The sequence below is a fragment of the Labrus bergylta genome, chromosome 13, assembly GCF_963930695.1.
Source record: "Labrus bergylta chromosome 13, fLabBer1.1, whole genome shotgun sequence".
Classification (NCBI taxonomy): Eukaryota; Metazoa; Chordata; class Actinopteri; order Labriformes; family Labridae; genus Labrus; species Labrus bergylta.
In genome coordinates this window covers 5972719-5995354 of record NC_089207.1, presented here as the reverse complement: position 1 = coordinate 5995354, position 22636 = coordinate 5972719, and the positions used below count along the sequence as shown (strand labels likewise).

Genomic DNA, 22636 nt, shown 5'->3' with positions numbered 1-22636 from the left:
AACTGAAAGTCAACAGTTCAGAGCTGCACCACCTCATGTTCTCAGCTGCCACGTCTCCCCGCCTGCCCGGGATGTTTACTGCTAAATATTGATAGACATCTGGAGTGCCATTCATCCACCATCAAACTTCAGCTTGCCAGGGAAGTAGGCCCAGCCCTCCTCTCAGTGTGTCACAAAAACACATGTGCAGACACACACACACACAAAAGCACCTGGAGTTGGTGTTTGGCATCATTGCAAAATCAGAGGCTTTGGCCATGAAATCAAGCTCCTGGGTTTTTGTAGGATTGGCTGTTTTCTCAAAGGTGCATTGTTTGGCTAAAAACCTGTGATTTGAAAGTGATTTGACAAATATGCCCCGATACTCTGTTACACAGTGACCGATATATTAGTCAGCTGTAATTTTCTCTGATACAGGCCTATTACAAATACATGCATATTAGTATCTACATAAATGTTTTCCCTATGAGTGCCAATATGGGAACTTTTTCTGCAGAAAACAATGCTTACAGATACTTTAACCTTTGTCATGACACATTAAGTGTGCTCACATTAAGAGGGTGCTCACATTAAGGTTAAGAAATCCTCTGAGCACTGTCTGCAGCACATGTAGCTTAGCATCACAGCAGACCTTTGCACATATTGGCAATGTCGGTCTAAAGTCGGTGCACAAATCACAAAAAAAATGTTTTTGTTTTTTTTCCATTTCAGCTTTAAATTCAACTGCCTTATTGATAATTGTAGATTTGTTTCTCCTCTAAAATTGGTACCATTATCTTTTGAGTAAATCCCATAATATTTGAGCCAGGGAGTCTACATTATATAACACAAGCACAAGATGATTAGTTGCTTCCTGCTGACTGAATTGATTTTGAACTTTGCGAATGTTGTTTTGGGAACAGGCGATTGATTGTGGCTTTGACTCTTTTGTCAGTTTTAGCAAAACAAACTATCCCTTCAGCCTTTTGCCATTTGCTGCAGCGTTGTTTTCTGTTTCATCGGGAGCAACGGTCGAGGATGAGACCTGATGTCCGAGGGAAACGCAAATTCGGGGATAATCTGTCGAAAATGCGCCTGCGGGGTCGGCAGAGCTTCAGCGGTTCTGTTTTCACCACAAGCCTCTTCGCGTTAGAGGGAGATACTTGTACAGGGTCAGATTGGAAACATGTGTTGTGTGAGCACCATGGAGAGAATGATCCTCCATCTTATTAGTGGGGAACTCAGAGTACACTACACTGGGGTTTACTAGACACACAAAAGAAGGAGAAACTGGAGGGAAAAAAACAAGACTCTTTTGTCTTTTCTTAATTATTCATGCCCGGGAGGGATGCTCTCTCTCCTTTGTTTTTGTCAGCTGACACATGTACAGGTATGACAGTGCAGGCGCAGTGTGTGTGTGTGTGTGTTTATATATTTGTGTTTGTCTCTTGTCTGTGTTTTTGTAATTGCACAGAAATGCCAGTTAAACACATGAATCTTCTTTGTCTGTGTGCACGTGTCTGTGTACAATATGTCCATCAGTGTGTGTGCACACAGGCGACACGGAGCCAGCTCAGCCACGTTGGAAGCTGCAGCTTTTCCTCTGCGTCCAAATCAAAGTGAGGAAGGAAGCGTAACAATGAGCCCAGCAGTTTGAGCTGATGGGCTCTTTAAATCCACCACAGACAACAGCAGCTCGGCGACGACCCTGCCCCGCGCTCTAATCGCTTCAAATGAAGTCATGAAGGAAACGCGGCACAGCCAGCCTGAGCTCTCCTGTTCCGCAAGGTGCAGCAGCACTCGTTTGTGCAGAATGTCTGGCAATTAAAAATAATTGGGAAGCAGGTTTGCCTGTGAATCTTCCAAGAGTGCCAGTTATGATCTAATGAAGCTTCATTAGGCATGCTGAAAGCTGAGAGCGCCGTATGACAACGGCAATTAGCCAGGATCATAGGCAAAAAATAATCATTAAAAAATACCTCGGCCAAGATTAGCTTTTCACTTAATGACCAATTCATTAGCTAATTGATTTCTTATTAGTTACAGGCAGAGACGACTGTTTGGGGTACTGGTGCCGGTAATTAACAGCATTTACGCCATTAGTCAATCGACTAATTTTCCAGGAAAACAACTTTGGAGGAGCATAGCTGGAGGCTGAGGGCCATTTGCTTTTTGCTCCTCTGCTGTGTTATCTCTTTAATATCGAGAGGGGAATCGTCTTTCAGCTTAGGGCTTGTTAACACGCACTAATACCTACTGATTAGCCATTCATGTCATGTGACCACGTGATTGGTGCCCGGATCCATCTGAGCGAAGATGGACGGATGAGGGGATAGGAGGGAGGAAAGGAGGGATGAGAGAGGTGATGTAATTAAAAGAAAAAAAAAAGATCGGGAATTTCACAGTGAAAAAATGTAAACTCTTGATCTGATTTGACATTTTTTCAGAAGCACATCTGTGCCTCCTGCACCTGTAGATTAGGTGTGTCAGATGAATTGAAGGGGAATTAGATTAATTATCGCTCTCAGCTGCTGTGGTCTTCTGAGGGTCTCCTTCCCTCCATCAGAGCTGAGTTAAAGCAGACAAAGATGGATGGATGAGAGGTGACGGCTGCTCTCTGCATGCAGCAGCTCATAGAGCTATCAGCTGGCAGAGTATAATGACCGTCTATGGAGGGTATGAAGCTCTGCCCTTCTTACTAACATGGAAAACAACACATAAGAAACATCACATTTAAAATGTAACCAAATGCCAATCATATAAACAACACAAGCCTTTCCTAATGATGACCTTTCAACAGGTTTAGGACATAGTTATGATCTCATGAGTAGTTAGGAAAGTTCTCATTGCACTGATTAACTAATGGCTAATGGCTTTATACTTTTTCTGCCAAGAAAACACCTTTTTTTTTTTAGTTTGTGTGTATCTCATTCTTTCTTGTTCACCTATATTTAACTCAAGGTCTGTGGATTGGAAAGAAACTCACCATACAATACTGTACAACAAGACACAACGTTACACAACATGATAGACTATAACACAGTTAAGTATGATATGACAATGATACAATACAATATAATACAGTGGTTCCCAACCCCTGTGTTGGCTCAGGACTCCACTTTGACTTCACAAAACGGTGGCGACCCCGATTATTGTGGACAGAGTAAAGAAAAGGCTGGGTGACATTTCTACACGATGGATGACAGACAGAGACTCTGCAAGTTTCCTGTTTGGCATTGGATCTGACCCACAGTACCCTGTGACCAATATATTCTGATATACAATATCTTTATTTATTCATCAGTAAATAAGAATTTCAGGTGACCCCACAAGGGGTCGGGAAAGCCTGATATAATAAATTCAACACGATACAACATAATACAAAATAGTTTGACACATGATACAAAACCATTACATACAATTTGACACAATACCACACAATATAATAGAATTATGCACCATATCATTATACAACAGGAAAATACATTACACCATATGACATGACACAACATGACAGAATACGATTCAATACAATACAATTGCGATTCCACAGTTCCAGGGGTTGCATTTCAATATATTCAGGAACTTTGCAACACAGTAGCAGGACGGTCTATTGTTACATTTTGAATCTAATTTTAGGGAAAACGTTAGAGTATTAGGAAATACTGCATGCATAAAATGTAAAACATTAAAGCCCTACTTTTGGTGCGATCTGAATACTGACTTTATTCATAAAAAAACATCCCACATCTTTACATTTGAAATATTATAGTTGATGCATTTTACTGAGAATTGATGCAGTATCACAAAACTAAATAATAACTGTAACAACGGTTCACTGCAATGGTAAGAAAATGGTTAAATAGATATGGAGGCATGATTACGGTGTGGACTGATCTGTCTGCTCAACAATCACTTTTGGGGGTAATAAAAATCATTGACGTTGGATAAACCAACTAAACAGACATTAATTAAAGAATATTTAATTTGCATTGTATGTTATCCTCATGCTCGCTTCAAAATCTGTAAAATCACAATATGGTCAAGGCTTTTGTAATTTCCCGTCCTATATGCCACAAATAAAGAAGTCAAACTGTCTTCAAGGCTTACAGAAAGTGGAGTTTAACTCTCGTCACTGCACTTCTGGCCTCTGTCTCTTCTGGAAGAGGGATGAGAAATTCAAAGGGTTGAAATGACAGACACGTCTGATAGGAGAGAGGCAGTGATTTGGCCCATCAAAGGCTGCCTTCAGCCAACAGACACAGCCTGCGGCACATGCCGATCACCCTTACATACATGCGAGTGTGTTGTTGTGTCACAAGTGTGTGTTTCTTTTTTCAGAGCATTGCTGACACTAAATCACACTCCACAACTGGTTTATCTGGAACGTTTGTCTTTCCTTGGAGTCCCAGCTACAGATGGCAGCTCTGTGTGATCACATTTTCACCCCTTCAACACATAAAAAAAACCAGCCTCCTCTTCCTCATGCACCACCATTCTCATCCTAATCTCTGGCATCTGTTCTCCATTCACCCTTTCTCTCTGCGCTCTTACCTCTCTGTTTTCCTGGCAGACCCTTCCTGTGTTTTCTTCACCTTTTTTTTTTTTTTTTATCCCTCAATCCCTCCTCAAACCTACTCTCTCCCCGTTCTGTCTCTCCTCTGTCTGCGTCGGGGCCTTCGGATCCATTAATTAAATCTAATGAAGTCATCTATCAAGGACTCCTCTTTTCTCCACACCACAACATAAATCACTCTCTGTAAAAGAAGCTATCCCTCTCCCTTTACTCTCTCTCTCCCTTTCTCTCTGTTTCTCTCTAGACTTTAATTGTGTGATTGAGAAAGTGTAGCATCGCTCCATAAAAGCCTGTCTGCCTCAAATGGTCGTTCTCCGGCTGACACCAGAGGGACCCCTTATAGCCCGCTGTGGTGAGACTCGCACATACACACACACACAAAGCAAAGCGACTTAAAACAGACACTTATTGTAAATGGGCCTCATTGGTCTCTGAAGACGTTGTTAACATGTCTGTGGGATGGCTCCCCCTGCCAAGAGGGAACTTGATCCATCTCCACATTTACAAAATTAATTTCTTTTACAAGCTGTGACTGACTAACGCTGCCCAAATGGGGATTTATTTGCTCCCACAATGCACTGTAGTAGATTCAAACAAACTGGCTGCGATGCTGGTTTGTTGTTTGGTGCAATATGTATTCGTCTGAACAATAAAGATTAGCCCGCATAAGTAGCATTTTAGTCCGTGTCGCCCCCCTCAAAAGATGATGACGCAAACCTGATGCAACGAAATGTACTCCAACGAGCCCAGACACGTCTAAATAATGTATAAATGATACATCTTGTTAGCCCTCCGCTCGCAGGTTTGAGTTGTCTTCTGGTGCACCAAATGATCAATGTCCTCCCATTATCCTCATGCACTCTCTTCAGTGCCATACCCAATTCGCCCCCATGTCTCCCCCCTCGCCCCCCCCCCCCTCCCCTCCCCCCCCCCGGTCTTTCATGTTGCCCTCTGGGAGCCAAACAAAACATGGGTTTCTACTGCAAATAAGGAGCTAAAACACCATGTGATCAGTCATGAATTATTTGAATGCTATTGATTTGTATAAATTGTTGCATTTCCCCTGAGCGTTTGACCGTTAGAACAATAGCATCCTTAAAGGAACTTGAGGAAGAAACTGCTTTCATCAAAGGAGATGCGAGTAATTAGTGAGTAGATTTAACCTGAAGTGCAAACTGTGGCTTGTTAAGGAGAACGGGAAAAAAAGAGAGAGGAAAAGGGAAGGAGTTTGTGTTTGGTTTTCAAGCATTGTCAGTGGATTACTGTGTTTTCCCTGCAAATCTGCGCCGCATTTAAGGATATAATGTCAATTTCATGCCTTTTTTTTTACCCCCCCCCCCCCCCCCGCCCAACAAGAGGCCCCGGTGCCCTGTGGGTAGATAGCAGTTAGGGAGGAATAACAATCCAAAAAGGAGAACCAACGTATTCCCAAAACATCCCAGTCGAGTGCGAGCTAATCTTCTGCACATTGTGGTAGTTTCATGTTGAATTTTTTGTCTCTTTTTTTTTGCCCTGAAAGCCTCATTTAGATGGCAGAGGAGGCTTTTGAACACAGAGCAGCCTGAAGTCTCGGTGGACCGCTGAAGCAGTGGAAAAGAGGACCTCTAAATGAAGGCACCAGACAATGTAGCGAAACCACCAGATCCCTGCAGCCTGCAGACAAGCCAGAGGAGGCTGATAAACAAACACACCATCACTGTCATTAACACAACCAGCCAGGTAAACTCCTCCTCTACCTCACAGGTACATCATCCGCCAGGGGAAGAATACAATTGTTCTGTTTTCTGCGCCGGATTGCATTTGTACAGTGTCCCTGCATTGCTGAATCAGATTCAGGTATATTGCATTTTGGTGGCTGTTCCCTTCTCCCCAAAGAACGACATGATGATATTTGGGCATATGATGCTCTAAAAGAAGCTTTACAGTTGTGTATATTATATTAGAAACCAGAGGTGAAGTCGTTGCTTTTAAGCTATTTAATTTTTTTTAAAGAAACCACTCCACTCTCTTGGAGCTGAATTTAACATTTAGACAATCGAATCAGTCATGTTTATGATTTTACTGGAGAACGGTGCAAAGAATGATATATAGGAAGACGTTTTATAATCTCTCCATCTCTGTTTTTACAAATATCCTTTAAAGAGTACGCGCAGATTTTTAAGGAGAAACAATGCAGCAATGGTTTCCCATTTTGACTGCCATGTTTGGAAGGTTTCAGGTTTCAAACATGGGCAGCTCTCTGGGGCCTTTATATTTGTATTTCAAAAGATGTGTGGGGATTAATTGTGAAGTGCAGTAGGTCCTCCTTAAAATCCAGTTCCAATCCTTTGACCTTTGCTGCATGTCGATCCTCCTTCGTCTTCACATATCCTGCAAGTTTCACTGTCCACTACAGGCAAAACGCCAAAAATAATTATCAAAAAATCCAATAAAAAAAAAGCTTATATTATTAAAACATCTCACCCTTTGACTATATTTAAAAGCCTACATTTTTAAATACATATGCAATTCAGTTGTTGAACCCTCCCACAAGAGGAAACCCAAGAAAATTGGCATACTTCCAGAGGTTGAGATCCGCATTTAGGATCATCCGTCCCTCCACACATGAGGGATTAGTCTAGCCGAGGGAACAGGTTGAAACAGTGTTGTGGCATTTGTTGGAGTGAGGACATGAGCGTCTGACCCTCCCTGTATCCCCTTCCCCTTGTCTCTAAATGTGGATGGAGCAGCTCCAGAGGGAGTCGGACTCACACGCAGGCCACAGGACGCTCACACAGTTCAAGTCTAACATCCAGCACTCTGCCCAAATTGTGTAAATCTGATGGATGATCAATGAGGGCAACACAATCCTAATTTGCTCCCTGATTTGCATTGCTGCACTCTGCAACCCCTCCCTCTTCCACACTATCTATTTCTCCTCCCTCCCCCTCTCTCTCTCTCTCTCTCTCTCTCTCTCTCTCTCTGTGAGTCTCTGCTCTCCTGCAGCCAGCGCAGACTCATTTAAGTCTGCTGATGTCTTGATAATGTTCCAAAGCTTTCACAAGCAGGTAGAGGAGGAATTCCTCAGCTCTCTGATTAGCAGTTAATGGGCGATCAAGGCACGAGGAGGTTTATGGACAGTAAAACAGAGAGCTGTCACCTCCTGCGACTGAGTGAGGGCGATATTTTACTCAATGTAAAGATAGCTGCAGCCATGTTGAATAACGCTTTGCACTTGCAATTTTTCCAGTAGCTCAATGAAAGCCTTTTTAAGTAAATGTTATTCCTTCCTTGAGTACGTGCTTTGATTTGATTTCATTGGCACCTTTCTGAAAAACAACACCAGTGTAAACGATAGAAGAGAACAGACACACCATATTGCATGTGCAATAAAAATAAACAGATTTAGACATTTTTCTACCAACATACACCACATTTTTCAAAACAAATGGGCATTGAATACTGATAAAAACAAAAAAATGTAATTTATGAAAATGTGTAATGGTTTTATAGAAATACACATTGAATAATAAAATGTTCCATTTCAAAATGATAGGTACAATAAATCAAATAAACCCTTACTATGATTGTGACTGAATTGCATTAGTGTATAATAAAAGTGCAATAATTATGACTCTAATTTAAAATTATATAAATATTATTATACTTTAAATTTGCTTGGAAAATGTGTGTATAAGTGCACACTGTTTCCCTGGTCTGACACTGTAATCACAACAAGAACACACTTAGTAAATAAACAACTGAATAATTAAAAATAGCATGCTTTTCTGCGGGATGGCACGTGCAGCAGGGGAGGCGGGGTGTTGTGCTCGCGCGGAGTGAGCTGCAACTGAAAATATGATTGAGGCCCCTTTAAGAGTTTTGAACAGTTAGCGACAGCAGCGTCGCTGCGTAAAGAGCATCCCTCCTGGATCTCTTCTGATTTTCCTCCAGGCTGCTGCTGATTGGACACCACGTGCTTCAAATCCATGAGATTACGTTCAATTATTATTTTTTTATCTTAAAAAACAACTGAAAATCGACTCTTACTTTACTTCTGCTAAAATAAAATACAAATTAAAGGAGAAATTAAAGAAATGAAAAACAGTGTGTAATACGTTGTCCCATTTTAATTGGGCACTCTGTTCGTCATTCATATTAAACATGCGCTGCCTATGGGCCTTCTGGCGATATGTTTTTGCTTTATTATGCTGGATGAATATTTTGTTGCACTGAAGAATTTGAAATGAGCTCCAGTCTTACGGATGCACCGTTCTAAACACAATACTTAAAATTAATACAATTATTTCCTAACAAAGAATGAAATATAAAAAAAAATATTTACACCATTTCACAAGAGTGTCACATTCTGGTTTTCTTTTCTGCACGTGCACATGCTGTCATATTTAACACTGGTTTATTTCAAATGACGCATTAAAATGTCCAAATGAAGATAAATACTCCACATTTAAGATCATAACGTGGGATGATTGTGCGTAAAAGTGACATCTTTCCACTAATTTTATATTAAGGGAGCCCCTGTGGTTGGATTATTCGTTACACGCACGTGCCCCATTTGTAAACGCCACTTTTATTGTAGGATGATACCGAGACACGCGACAGGGAGCGCAGATTTGCGTCTTAAAGAGGATTTAGGTCTATTAACAACAAAAGGCGCAGTTCATGGCACGAGGGAGAGACCTCGACTTGTGAGTGAGCCGCAGCGATGTGAAGCGCGCGCGCTGATAAATGGAGAGACATCAAACCGAGTCATTAGAGGGCTGAGATATGAGACTTTCACTGTGGCGGGCCGCTCAGGGCGAGAGACCCTGGGGATCCGGCTCCTCTCGCGGCCTTTTGTGTTTGTGTGCTGGACTGATGAACGGCTGAGATAACGTGAAGCCATTATGGGCTCACTTATTCCCATGAAGCGCCTGTAAATAGAGGGAACATTTTTTCACTGCTGATATCTATTGATTTGTTGCTCATATTTGTAACCGGAAGCCACAAAGGAGTACAAGTGAATACTCAGAGGAGAGCCAAATTTATCGGAGTTAAATATTTATTACAGTATAATAGTAGGATTATAAATTTGTTTTTTTTTTTTTAAATACTGGACGTTTGCATCATTATTTTTGAGTTATGATTGAGTGTTTTTGTGAAAATACTTGTTAACAGGAGGAGGAAGAGCGTTACAATAACTTATAAAGAAGCAATAAATCAGACTTTTCCTCCTCAAAAATTAATAATGGTAAACAAAGGGTTGGGGTTGTTCCCCCTCATGATTTCAAGTTTGCATGTCGATTTTTGTGGAATATTTTCAAGTCATGTAAAACTGAAAATAACTGAAAAAATTGAAGAAATTTGAATTTCCCCTGCTTAATTCTAAGAACACACAATTAGCACTTAATTAAATGTGACTGGAATTAACTGAACTTGAATGAAAAATATTTTTTCTACAAAAAAAAAAAAATATTCAGGCTCGCTGAGCATCATGTTTGGTCTTAAAATAAATAACTTTTACATTCTAATTTGGTTTTGCTGGACCTCTCCTTGCATGTGCACTAACTCCACATTAGAGAAAAGTCCAATCAGCTGATACACCAGAGGTTAGAGGTGGCTTATGGAGCACAGATTAGCTTTCAAACATATTTGTCAACTCAAAAAAGAAAAGAAAAAAAAAGAAAAAAATCAAGGGGCAATCCCTCAAACCCAGCATTTGTATCTCCGTCTTATAATCGCGTTGATTAAATTTTCGCCGATTTAATTAGGCATAACAGCCATACATTACAGCCGCCTCCTCCTCGCAGGAGTGAGCCACCGCGGGCATTTTAATGACCCCGTAATTCAATTAACCGCCTCCATCAGCTCCAGCATTGATTTGTAGCAGAAGAAGAAAAAAGAAGAAGAAAAAAAAAAAAAGCTGCTGAAAGTTGAATTCTGCAAAGTCGAGGCGGCCTGTAATTGCTCAAGACACAGAGATCGGAGCGAAGAGGGGGGTATGGGTTGGTGTGGGGGTGGGGGGGGCTGGGTTTGAGGTGGCCGTGTATAAATAGTGTGCTCTCAAATACACAGTCACAACAGCAGGAGTGATCTCACCTCCTCTCCACCCCTCTCCTGTCTATCGCTGCTGCTGCCAGCCTCCAAAAAAAAAAAAAAAAACGAGCGCATACATCCGCTTGCAGAGCTGGTACCTTATAGACACGGCGAGGTACTTTATACTGAGACTTCACGGTGGATTTCCAGGAGCTGGACCACTACTGAGCTGCCTAGAGCCCAGAGCCATGGAAGAACTTACGGCATTCGTGTCGAAATCTTTCGATCAGAAAACCAAGGAGAGCAGCAAAGAGAGTATCACGTACAGGGAAGTTTTGGAGAGCGGCTTGACGAGGGCGCGGGAGCTGGGCAGCCCCGACTCGAACCTGCAGGACATAACGGATGGCTGCCCGGTGCATCTGTTCAAGGACCATGTCGAGCTGGAAAAGGAGAAACTGAAGGACTTTAATGTTTCCCGGGCGACAGACGGTAAGGGCGTTTTGTTTTGAATTTGAAGAAATGATCCGTATTTGTATCGGGGGGGAAATGTCTCAAGTTCACATGTTTTGTATCGGGAGCGGCGGATTTAGTTTTTAGTAAATCCACCGAAAATCTACAAGTGAAATATGTTTTATTATATCAGAGGTTTGGTTTGAGCTAATTTCTAAAGTCAGAACACCAATCTGTTGTTAAAATGTTTTGTGAGAGAACGCAGGAGGTGGGCCTTTCCTCTGTCGTCCGAACGTCCCTCTAACTCTGGGATCATTGTTTTCACACATCCAGTTTTACGCACAACAAAAATCCATCGTGGCATTTATTGACAATTTTACAACATAATTATCTTTTATTCTTGGGCTGTCTCGTTCGATGTTTTTTCTTTTTTTTAAGAAAACATTTGCCGACTATAATAATAATCCGAGATGTTGCACTGTAAGGTGTAATGCAGTCTCCCCTCGCCCCATTTTTTTTCATCCCTCACAGTTTTATGTGAAATATTACTGATTGATCAAATGTAAGGAAGGATATTTGGCATTATTAAAAAAGTTGAATTGCTATTTCATTCTGATGTTTACACACAGTGAGCACGGCTGTAATTCTCCTGCATTGTGCTCGTCTTATTTTGATCAGTGTTCAATTCATTTAAAAGAAGAAAACAGCCATTTAACACACTGTTAGTAAAATAATAGCTGTTATTAATGGGTTGTTTAAAAGTCCAGTAAAAAAGCAGACCAGGCCTCTGTTCCGTCAGCAGTCAGATAGTCTAAAGTGTGCAGAGTTGTAGACATTTAGTGAGTACTTTTAACTTGTTCCTTTATTGATCCTGCAGCAGGAGAGAGAGAGAGAGAAAAGACTCAGGATAAAGCATAATTATCCTTTAGTAATTATAAGATAAAGGCTTGTTCTGTGTGTATAGTTATTCATTTAATTAACACCCTGCATAGTAGTATATAATATAAAAATGTGAAATAACTAAACTAAGGATAAAAACACCTTCATGTTAGAAAACAACAAACACTAAATATGTCCAAACAAGGCAGTAATGTACCTGCATCAGTTGTCAAGTGTGTTACTAAAAATAAACACACTAGAACACACCTAATAGTGCATTATAGAATAATAAAACACACTGGCTAACCATTGGGCTAGTTTACTGGCAGCTTTGTATTTAACTCTGAACTGAAAACTGAGATTCATATAGTTTAAGGTTTCAAAATAAATCGAAAGACCTCTGATGGATTAAAATGTTAAGACTGATGTTATTAATATAAAGCCTAATATATCCTCAGTGTGTCTTTTTTTTATACAGAGGCCAGTAATTAGACCTAAATCTCTTCCGTTTATCCCGGGCTTAATTCGCTGCTCTTTAAATCGCCTATAACCTTATTAGGCTTACATGCCATGCGTTGACTGATTTACCTCTGCAGCGGCACTGACATTACATTAAGACTTATGGAGGCTGGAAATGCAGCCACAGGCCTCTCTCTACTGAAGAAAGCGGCTGCGTAATGTGTGTGTGTGTGTGTGTGTGTGTGTGTCTCTCTGTGTGTGTGTGTGTGTGTGTGTGTGTGTGTGCTGCCAAATTACCGGGATCTAGGCCCCCAAAAGAGGGCCCAGTGTGGGGTATGTTAGGGCACAATGATGTAGGCTATGTGTGGATGTTTATGTATCTCCTCGAAGACGTTTACTTACCACCTGTCTTTCCTTTAACTCGTGGGCCGTGTAATAGGGATTTACGAGTGTAAGGACAAGAAGGAGGACGTGAAGTCCGAGGACGAGGACGCACAGGGCAAACTGAAGCAGCGGAGGAGTCGCACGAACTTCACGTTGGAGCAGCTGAACGAGCTGGAGCGGCTGTTCGACGAGACGCACTACCCGGACGCGTTCATGAGAGAGGAGCTGAGCCAGCGGCTGGGGCTGTCCGAGGCCAGGGTGCAGGTCAGGAACTCTTCCTTTCTTTCTAGTCTTTCTCTTTGCGCTGATTCTATTCATAACGATCATTACAACCGGGGGGCTGCTGTGTGAACAACAAACAAGATGCAGGCTGCGGTGTGTTTTTCTCCTAAAAGTGCAGGAACTGTCTGAGGACTTCATAATGTCCTCGTAGTATTTGCTGCCTTTATTTGCATTTAGGATTTTTATGAGACGTTTTATGTCGTGTGGCTTTTAAAGCAGGTGTGTATAAATGTCTAACTGGCATAAACGTGAAATCTGGGTTGTGTTAATTATCTGATTCGGCCTTTGGTTTATGCTCCATAATTAAGTCTAACAATATTGCATATATTTCGGACAAAAATTGAAAAGATTTTTGTGACAATAATTAGCATTTTAAAATATATTTAAACTGTTATTGTGCTTAACGACGGTGCAGACATTTTCAGTGTAGTTTTCATGCAGTTTGCAGAGTTTGACCTGCACGCTGGACGTGTTTTCAAGCTCGTGAAAAAAAAAAAGAAGAAAGAAAAAGGACGTGACAGGTTTATTTTCCCCCCCAATGTTTTTGTGCTATTAAGAGATCATTGTGTGTTTTTTTGCCCCGCCACATACAAAACAAAAACAAAAAAGTCAAGAGCTCACGAGTCTGCAGGCAGGATGACCTCACCAGCCTGAGAGATAAATGATGTCTAAAATATTCTTGTACTATTCCTCAGGGACTTTGTGGAGTGTCTGTGGCAGTCCATCGTGAATTATTCGTCATTTTATTGTATTCCTTGTGGTGTGTTATATTCATGTAGGAGGCTGTACAACTTTTCTATGATTGCTTAAAAAACTCGGTTGATATAATCTGCAGGATTATTTATGTAGGATATATATTTAAGGATTAATAGGCTTGCAGATTAGAATTAATTCATATGTAAACTGTATGTTTAACTAAATTTAGCAGTGCCTGCTTTGATGGTATAATCAATATATAAAACAACTGATTATCTACACTTTTAAACTTTATTTTTTTGGTAGTAGTGAGTCAGTCAGTGATATCAAACAAGTGTAAACTGCTGTAAATCACGCGGGACGTAACAGCCTCGTGAACTTGCAGCTGCAGGCCTGCACAGCCAAAACACTCCTCCGATCCCAGCAGCCTTCAGGGAAGAAGAAGAGGGAGAAAAAAAAATCCAAAGCAATGATTAAAATGAATGAAGAGCCTGAATGGCTGCTTCAGGGGACGCGCTCTTATGTCAACTCGGATCCCTCCTCATTTTCTTTGTAATATCTGCCATTGGCTTGATGCAGTGTCCCCCATAAAAACAGATTAGAAATAACTCGATTCTGGCCCAACTCTGCTGCTGTTCAGCTTTCTAATCGGATAAATACAACCCATCATGGAGACTATATTTGCAGCTGAACATTGTCAGAAGAAGGTGATAATGTTGCAACTATTACCAATAAAGTTAATTTAGGGAGTGGAAGGTTTAGGCGACTAAAAAGTCAACAAAATGTTTTGGTTTTAACGTTTTGAAAAAACACAGAACTAGTTGGTTTTCTCTCCTTGAAACGCAAAATCTCGTTTAGAATCACTTTCTTTACGTCACTTTGTCCTGTTTTCCTGCACATTTGGAGACAGTGAATCGCAGCAGGGCTCTTGCAGGCAGAGAAACCTGCACGCGCTTCGAGCAGCTGTCAATGAATCTAATTGAAAGTTATGAGAGCCTGGTGAGGAGCAGGCAGTAATTCAGTTACGACTAATATCTTTGGGTTTCTGGCGCGCTGCTAAATTAAATGTCATTATTCACTGTCTCTATTAAAAAATCAAAAAGGAAATGAGATTAGGGTATTTGTGAAGCGCATCATTGAGTGGCCCTTAATGAAGAAATAACTGTCTGAACCAGTGTAGTTCACTTTGCTTAACATACTGGCGCGTAATTGGAATTGATCCCGGGCCCGTCTAATATTAGCCTTGATTTATCTGAGGGATTACTGTGCGTCTATGCAAAATCACCTGGGATTCTCATATACACCTTTTCTACCATGTTACACCGCTGTACAGGTGCTAACACAAGGTGTGTTACACACCCCATTCAGGACCATTCAAAGCCTGTCTTCATTAAATAATAATAATAATGATAAATAATAAGTGCATAACATAATATTAATTTAATTGTAACATTTATTTGTAACTTTCCTATTGTAAAAATATTCCATAAAGTCTCATTTTATTGTGACAATTCTTTAAGTCACATTTTTGTGAGAATATATTAATTAACGTTTCTTTTATTCTGAAAATATTTCTAAACAGCTAGTCCCCCCCCCAAATAAATAAATAAATATAGATATAATGTCATGTCTAATTTTGTTTTAACATTTCTCATAACGTCTCAATTTAAATGGAACATATTCCATAACTTTTCATGTAGTCGTTTTAATATTCCTCAAGCCAATGTCTCATTTTTTCGTTGAAATATTCCTTTATGTGTCATTTGTTGCGCTGCAGTCTATTTACTACGACACTGCTATTTCGGGATTTTTGTATAAAATAGTTTTTTTAACGTCATCTTTCGACACATAAAACAAAATATTGGAATTGCCACATGACTTTTTCTTCCTCTTTGGCTTGTCTCTAATGGACAGTGTATCGACCCTCCTGTTATTACATCGACACAAATGTTGCCCGTCGATCCACGCAGCTCCAAAATGGCTCCACGCGCGGCACCTTGACTCATCATCATCATTATCATCATCAGTGTGCGCCCTTTGTGGTCCGCGACCAGCCGCTAATTTCGCGTCTGTAAATGATAATCATTGCGGGGTCGAAGGGGAGGGGAGATAATGTTATTCACCGAGCAAATTAGCTTGATGATGATGATTAACAATAGGACGTAGCCTGCAGCCTGCAGCTTCAAAGACGCACACAAATTGGAGGCTGCTTAACCAAAGGCTTCTCTCTCTTCTTTTTTAAATACCATGGCGACACATCATCACAGTTTTCTGATAATCAATTATCCCTCTCGGTATGATAGGCTCTGTTTGCTTACTAGGTGCAGTGTTTGTAGTCATTTACTGCATTTTATTATAATTACATGGCCTGAATGTGCATCTGAATTACACTTCGAGGTTGAATCACTTTTATATGGTTTTATTGCGATTTTCCTTTTTAGTGGTGTGTGTGTGTGTTTTTGGGGGGTTATTTTCATTCAATTTCAGGCAAACAAACTTTTACATTTTCAGCCTTCTGTAATTTTTCTTAAACAATCTGCAATGTATTTGCAAGAAAAGCTACATACAGCTGCTGATCATATGTAGCATATAAACTATCCATGTTTTCCTCTTTATATGAAGAATAAGTGGCCTCTTTAATAACTTGTTATAACATCGATAACAACTTTTTAAAAATGATTTAAAAAAAGATAATTATTGGCAACATTTAAAAAATGTGTTTTCAGACGTTTCTTGGATTTTTTCTCATGGATGTATTTTTTTTCATTTCTAGGTCTGGTTTCAGAACAGAAGAGCAAAATGTCGAAAACAAGAAAACCAGATGCACAAAGGTAAACAAATCCCACTTTTGTATACTCTGTTGGATGATTTTATTTATTTATTTTCCTCTATTTTTCTTTTTACTACTTCTAGTTTTCAAATTTGACAATATTATTTTAACAGCATGTGTTAAAAAAAACAACAAAAAAACCTCTGACCTCCTCATCTCACATAACAACAACTGTCTGGCTGTCTGACAGACATCTTTCCCTTCTCTCCAGGTGTTATTCTGGGCTCAGGCAGTCACCTCGACGCGTGTAGAGTAGCACCCTATGTCAACATGGGCGCCCTGCGGATGCCCTTCCAACAGGTAGGAATGATATTTTTCGCATTTTCAGGAACTCACAAAGCTTTTAAAAGAATAGAAACACACTCTGTGTTGGAATACAAACCAACTAATTAAATCAAGAAAAAGAGTGAAAAATGCAGGCTTAGTTGCAGAAAAAGATGATTACTCAGCAAAAAAAAAAAAAACTATAGGAAGAGGTCAAAGATGCTCCAGATTGTAGCTGCATGTGTGTATGTTTCTTGTGTTGGACTCAAAGTGGGCCTTCTTTAATTGCACACATGAGCTTACTATATGCAGCTCTAATATGTGTGAGATGAGAGGCTGTGTGTGTTGGAGGAGGGGAGGGAGCAGTCATACCTCGCTGCACCTTTCACCTCGTGGCTGCGTGCGGAGGAGACGAGAGGGTCGGAGAGGTGGACAGACATCTGATCCGCTGCTATCTGCCTCTGTGTCCCCGGCCGCTGTGTTGTCTTGCCTGACCCCATCGTGGAAAAAAAAAAAAAAAAAAAAAAGCAGCGGCCTAATTAAGCCAACAGTGCGGCGGGCAGGCGCGAGCACATAAAAGAGATGATGAAAGCGGGGGGAATGGAGTGGGCTCTGATGGATATTGGCGTTGAGCTGTGCTGGCAGGGGTGGAGGCTCAAGGCCTGCATACCGAGATAGGAGTGCTGTTTGAGGTTGGAATACTGCACTGGTATCACAATGCCGCCTGTGAAACAAGTCAATAGATACTGGTTATGCTGGCCAGGGTGCACCAGTTATTTCTGCAAAGTAGAGCTTTGAATCTGGCCTCAAATCTTACTGTCATGTCGTTCTTTTAATCTTGATCAAGTTTAAACTAAGCAGCAAAGTAAACCTGCAGTGATAACTTTATAAACACCAGCTAACGCACGCTATAAGTGCACACGTGTGTGTCCAACTTATGTACATGTGTGTGTGTGTGAGGATATAATCATGATACACACACCCTAATGTAACGTCAAACATCCACCACCTGTTCTGTCAGGGACGGATCAGTTTCTGCCACAAGGTTTAAGAAGTTAATTTATAGTTTTCCATCAGTGCTTCTGCATTTGAATAAGATGTAATGTCACTAATTAACATTTTGAAGTAATGGGACCTCCCTGCAGTCTGTTACCTGAGTGTTCCTAAAAGGAGATGTATCGGAATGTTTGCTTGGTCGTGCGTGTGGATGCTGCTGAGCAACTTCAAATCTGCAGTTCAAGTCAATTTTCCGCTTTTATTGAACAACTTCAACATGAGTCATTTTCAGTATATTTTCGGAGGCAAAGCGAGAAAAATAATATTAAGCGGAGTTAAAACTTCGACTGTGAGTGGTTCTATTTTGGTTGGAGTAGAAAGCGCGAACACTTTCCCCCACTTCTTCCTGCGGTGTTTGAAACACATGAGGAATGGCAACAGGCTCAGCGCGCTCCCTCTGAAGTTACTGGATGCTTAATTTTCACCTACTTCTTATAAAATAATTGCCAAGAATGTGAAAACTGATATTCTATGCTCCTTATGGTTCCCTCCCCCCCCCCCTCCCCCTCCACCCCCAGTCGACTCAGGAATATGTCTGGATAAATATTTATAACTCCAAATATGTGAATATCTTTTTAGTGCAAAATTGTTTATTTATGCAATTGAATACATAATCAGGATAACAAGACTCGCATATTTCCAAGGGTATAAGCGAGTTCTCAGTCTGAATTAAACAAATCTGTTCTGGGTCCTAGAAACACTTTGATTCTGGACGATTAAATTGGATGTGGTGTCTGAGAGCAATGTATGATTCATTAACTTTTAGAATAGCTGACATGAAAAAAAGGGCTAAAGCGCAGAGTGCAGCCTTAACTATTTTCTTAGAAAACACAGAGTAAGCAACAGCTCCGAGGAGGTAACATTTGAGGGGGAGTTTAATAGTGTCAGACTGTGAAACCTAAATCCTCACACACACACACGTTCACACACACACACAAGAGGCCTGGCTGACGTTGTGTTTTCCCGTCCTGCAGGTCCAAGCCCAGCTCCAGTTGGACGGCGTCGCCCACTCCCACCCCCACCTGCATCCTCACCTGGCTGCTCACGCTCCCTACCTGATGTTCCCGCCCCCTCCCTTCGGACTACCAATCGCATCCCTCGCCGACTCGGCCTCGGCGGCGGCGGCGGTGGCGGCAGCTGCCAAAAGCAACAGCAAGAACTCGAGCATCGCCGACCTGCGACTCAAGGCAAGAAAACACGCCGAGGCTCTGGGACTCTGACCCCAACCGGGCCGCCCCTCCGCTCGCCTGATGCCCATAATCGCCTCTCACACAAGACTGAGCCTGTGAAAGGGCCGTGACACTCACAGCTAAAACTAAACTAAACAAAAACACTGAGAAGTGAGAATGAAAGAGAGGAACACATACAGAGAGAGAGAGAGAGAGGGGGAGAGAGAGTGAGTGAGAGAGAGAGGGGGGAGGAAGAAAATAAGAGAAAAAAAAAAAAAAGAAGGAGGGGAGCGAGAAAATTGTCACAAAACCAGCTGCCAAAACAAACCACTTGTAGAGAAACGGTAATTAAATACCAATGAAATCACCTTTTACTTTTCGCCCCAACAGGCAGGACTTCTGCGGGGCCAGTGGCTCAGTCCACTCCAGGCACAGATCACATCCCAAGGACCGTACAAACACATGTGGATGTCTGTCTGAGGGCCGGGTCCGGGGCCCCCGGCAGAGCAGAGGACGTTAGCAAAGCAAACGGGCAGGCAGAAGCAGCAGGGCCAAAAAAGCAGAGCCTCCGCCGCTGAGGTCTGCTGCCATGTTGACAGTGCGGAGGGGGTTGAACATTTTTGTGGAAACTGACACACGGAGGCTATGGAAGGACTCTCACCTTTACAACCCCATTCCCCTCTCTCTCTCTCCCCCTCCCCACCTTCACTTTTAAAACAAACAAAAAAACACATTAAAAAACGGCCATATTTGTCTCCAACCACTGTGTTCCCTGCTGCTGCAGAGTGCATGAACTCTAACGGAGGACCACACCTGATATAAACAACTGTTTTTAACACTGCCGTTCTCCATGCCCACAACCCCTCCTGCAAAGACAATGCTCGCCATCACGGTTTGATTCCCCTCCTTCTTATGGACTTGTGCTTAAACAAAAGCGACAACTTTATTGTTCCTTTGCTGCAGAATGGAGAAACGCTCTCCCCCTCCTCTATCTGTCTTTATTTCTTTCTCTTTTTTGTGTTGTATCCCGGGTAAAGAAGTGAAGATAGCCTTTGCACTTCAGGGTCTTGTAGGTGGGTGTTTTACAAATGGCACTACAAGCAGATACTACTTTACTAATTAAAAAAAAAAAAAAAACAGGGGAAGAGGGCGGGGTTTGATATTGTCATGTGATCCGCAAAAAGGACATTATCTTGGATAAAGGGTATAAAAAAACGTTTTGTTTTTTCTCTCCTTTCTTTCTTTTTTTTTTCTTTGTAATTCTGAAAAATATGAAGAAAGCATCAGTCAAACTGAAATGCAATGGTGTGCAGTTTAAGTGCAATACTGTAAATAGCAAAAAAAAAGTAGGAAAAAAAAAAACAGCTAGCAGTTAATCCTCAACGATAAAGAGACCCGATGATTTTTCATTTGTTGTTTTTTTTTCATGCACTGTTGAGAGTGTTGAAGTTCTTTGCCAAACACACCCGTTTTTCTACAGCAGTGTGTATTTTATTGAGTTGGAGAAAAGTCACTCATTATTTTAAGGTGCCATATCCTGTAAGCAGTTTTGTGTACATCAGGTACAAATGATGAGGACGACATGAGCACATTTTTTTCGATGCTGCAGAAATAGCGGTTGGGGTTTGAAACATCACATGAGAGAAAAACTATTTTTTGAATGGTGGGTAGTTTTCAAAATCAAATCAAAATCAGCCTTGTAACCCAAAAACAAGCGGTTGTTTACATTATCAAAAGCTTAATTCTGCATGTTAAATGTGACTTTTCACCATAATTTTTTTTCAAAATGATTCTGTTCCTTCCAAATTTAATCCAGACAAAAGCGAGCATTTGGATTGTGTTAGACTTCAAGGATTGTTTAGGAAAGCCTTTTGGACACTGCTGTAAGAGCTGCGCCACACATGTCGATCTGTACCTCTAACAGTCTCCCAAAAAAAAAAGAAGAAGCATTTTCTCTGTTATCAGACCTCCATTTAGAACCGTTTATCTATATGTCTCCATTTTAAATTAAACATATTGGTGTTTTATTTATTATTTTGTCTGAAAGTCTATGAAAGATGAAATAGTCGAACTACAAGTGTACATTTTTATATGGCTTTGCATTTATTTTTGTATGTTTTTTTTTTTTTTTTTCAAGTGTTCAATTTGAATTAGGAGGTGTGGCTGTAGTGCATCGTCTGCCTAAAGGAAAAAAAGAAAAAAAAGAAGTAGCGTGTCCGAGTTTACAAACATTTCAGGGATGGTTGAATTGAACAATACTCCATGGAATTTGTTGTACCCATTAAAATGATTCTCATTTCATATGCAAGCATGCCTGAACATGGATCATCGTACCGTTTGTTTTTCCCCCCTTTTTGATTCACAAAATATGAATGTACATCTTGTACAAGTAAACTATCAATAAAGTTATAAATATTTGTACTTGAGTTTTACGGTGCTTTTACAGCTCATGCAGGAAGAAATGCAACGCTTCTCTGGAAACATATTGTCTTAGCATGCACACCAAACACTGAGTCACTTGATGCAGATTCTTTCTCTGCCTCTCATACCATGTCGTAGCTGAATCTCAGCAACTGCTTCAACCTGTGGATCAATATCAATATCAGTCTTTGGTTGACATTCCCGCACACAAACCCGGCTCATCACATCCAATCTCAGCCGCACACCAGCGCGCAAAATTGAGCTGCTATAAAATCCAGATGCAGCCAGAACCCGTCGCCCCCCTACACGGTCCGTATCTCTGCCTGTGTTCGTCAAAATGACACAGATCGGATTGGTATGGAAAGTGGGGCCGTGTTAACGTCGTCAAATAGGAGCAAGATGGCTGTAACCGGAGTGGGAGGCCTGTAAGTGTGGAGGGAAAACACAGCAGAGATTTGCGGGATTCTCTATTTATGACATGTAATCTTCCCTGAGCTCGGCGCTCACAGAGGATCTTTTCTCCCTGTTTCCACGGCGATGATTAACTTTGAGACGATGACATGAGGAGGTCAAAAGTTAGCGCTTGTTCATCTGCAACTACATCTCGAGTCTGCCCCTCCTCCACTGCCACACACAAACACCAATACAGCAACACACATCCCCTTCATAAGTGGATGCACAGACACTGCTGTAAAAATCAAATCAAAAGTACCGATTCAACTTCTTTACTGCAGAGAAGGTGAAAAGTTCAGTCTTTGAAATGTACTCACAGCAACAACAAAATAAGTCCCTCTGATGGTAAAGGACGTTTCTACCTGCTGTTTGTATGCTAAGCTAACAAAATTTAAGTTCTATATTTTGGGGAATATTAGAATCACTCTTGTGTCAAATAAATGAGAAACAGTACACTCAAATAAGCAGCAAACCGTGTTAAAAATCTGAATCTGCATTGACTTTGTTTCAACTGTTTGCTGGTTGAATGTCATCCTGCGAGTTCTGAAGATTTGCTACCTTGTCTTTTGCTCTTGGTATAATTTTGAATGTCGTTTATGCCTCAGTATGTCAGTGGTTGTGTGTGATATACACTGATAAATACACCAAAGGGTCGTCTTTTTCTGTGTGTTATTGGCCTCAACATTTAGGTTGAAATCTGTGTTGATGTTGGGAAATGCGATA

The 22636-nt window shown here is 41.1% G+C and overlaps 1 protein-coding gene across 2 annotated transcripts; it reads left to right on the top strand.

The window, feature by feature from the left end:
• Positions 1-10599: 10599 nt before the first annotated feature.
• On the top strand, positions 10600-21460 carry shox (shox homeobox). Of its 2 annotated transcripts, none has more exons than XM_020633911.2 (6): positions 10600-11059; positions 12798-13006; positions 16494-16551; positions 16762-16850; positions 18845-19057; positions 19430-21460. In XM_020633911.2, exons 1-6 carry the CDS (start codon positions 10819-10821, stop codon positions 19517-19519), a joined length of 900 nt encoding a protein of 299 aa, XP_020489567.2. In that variant the 5' UTR covers positions 10600-10818; the 3' UTR covers positions 19520-21460. The 2 variants fall into 2 exon arrangements, with proteins under 2 accessions (XP_020489567.2, XP_065818413.1); XM_065962341.1 differs by having other exon boundaries at positions 16741-16850.
• The last annotated feature ends 1176 nt before the right edge of the window (positions 21461-22636 follow it).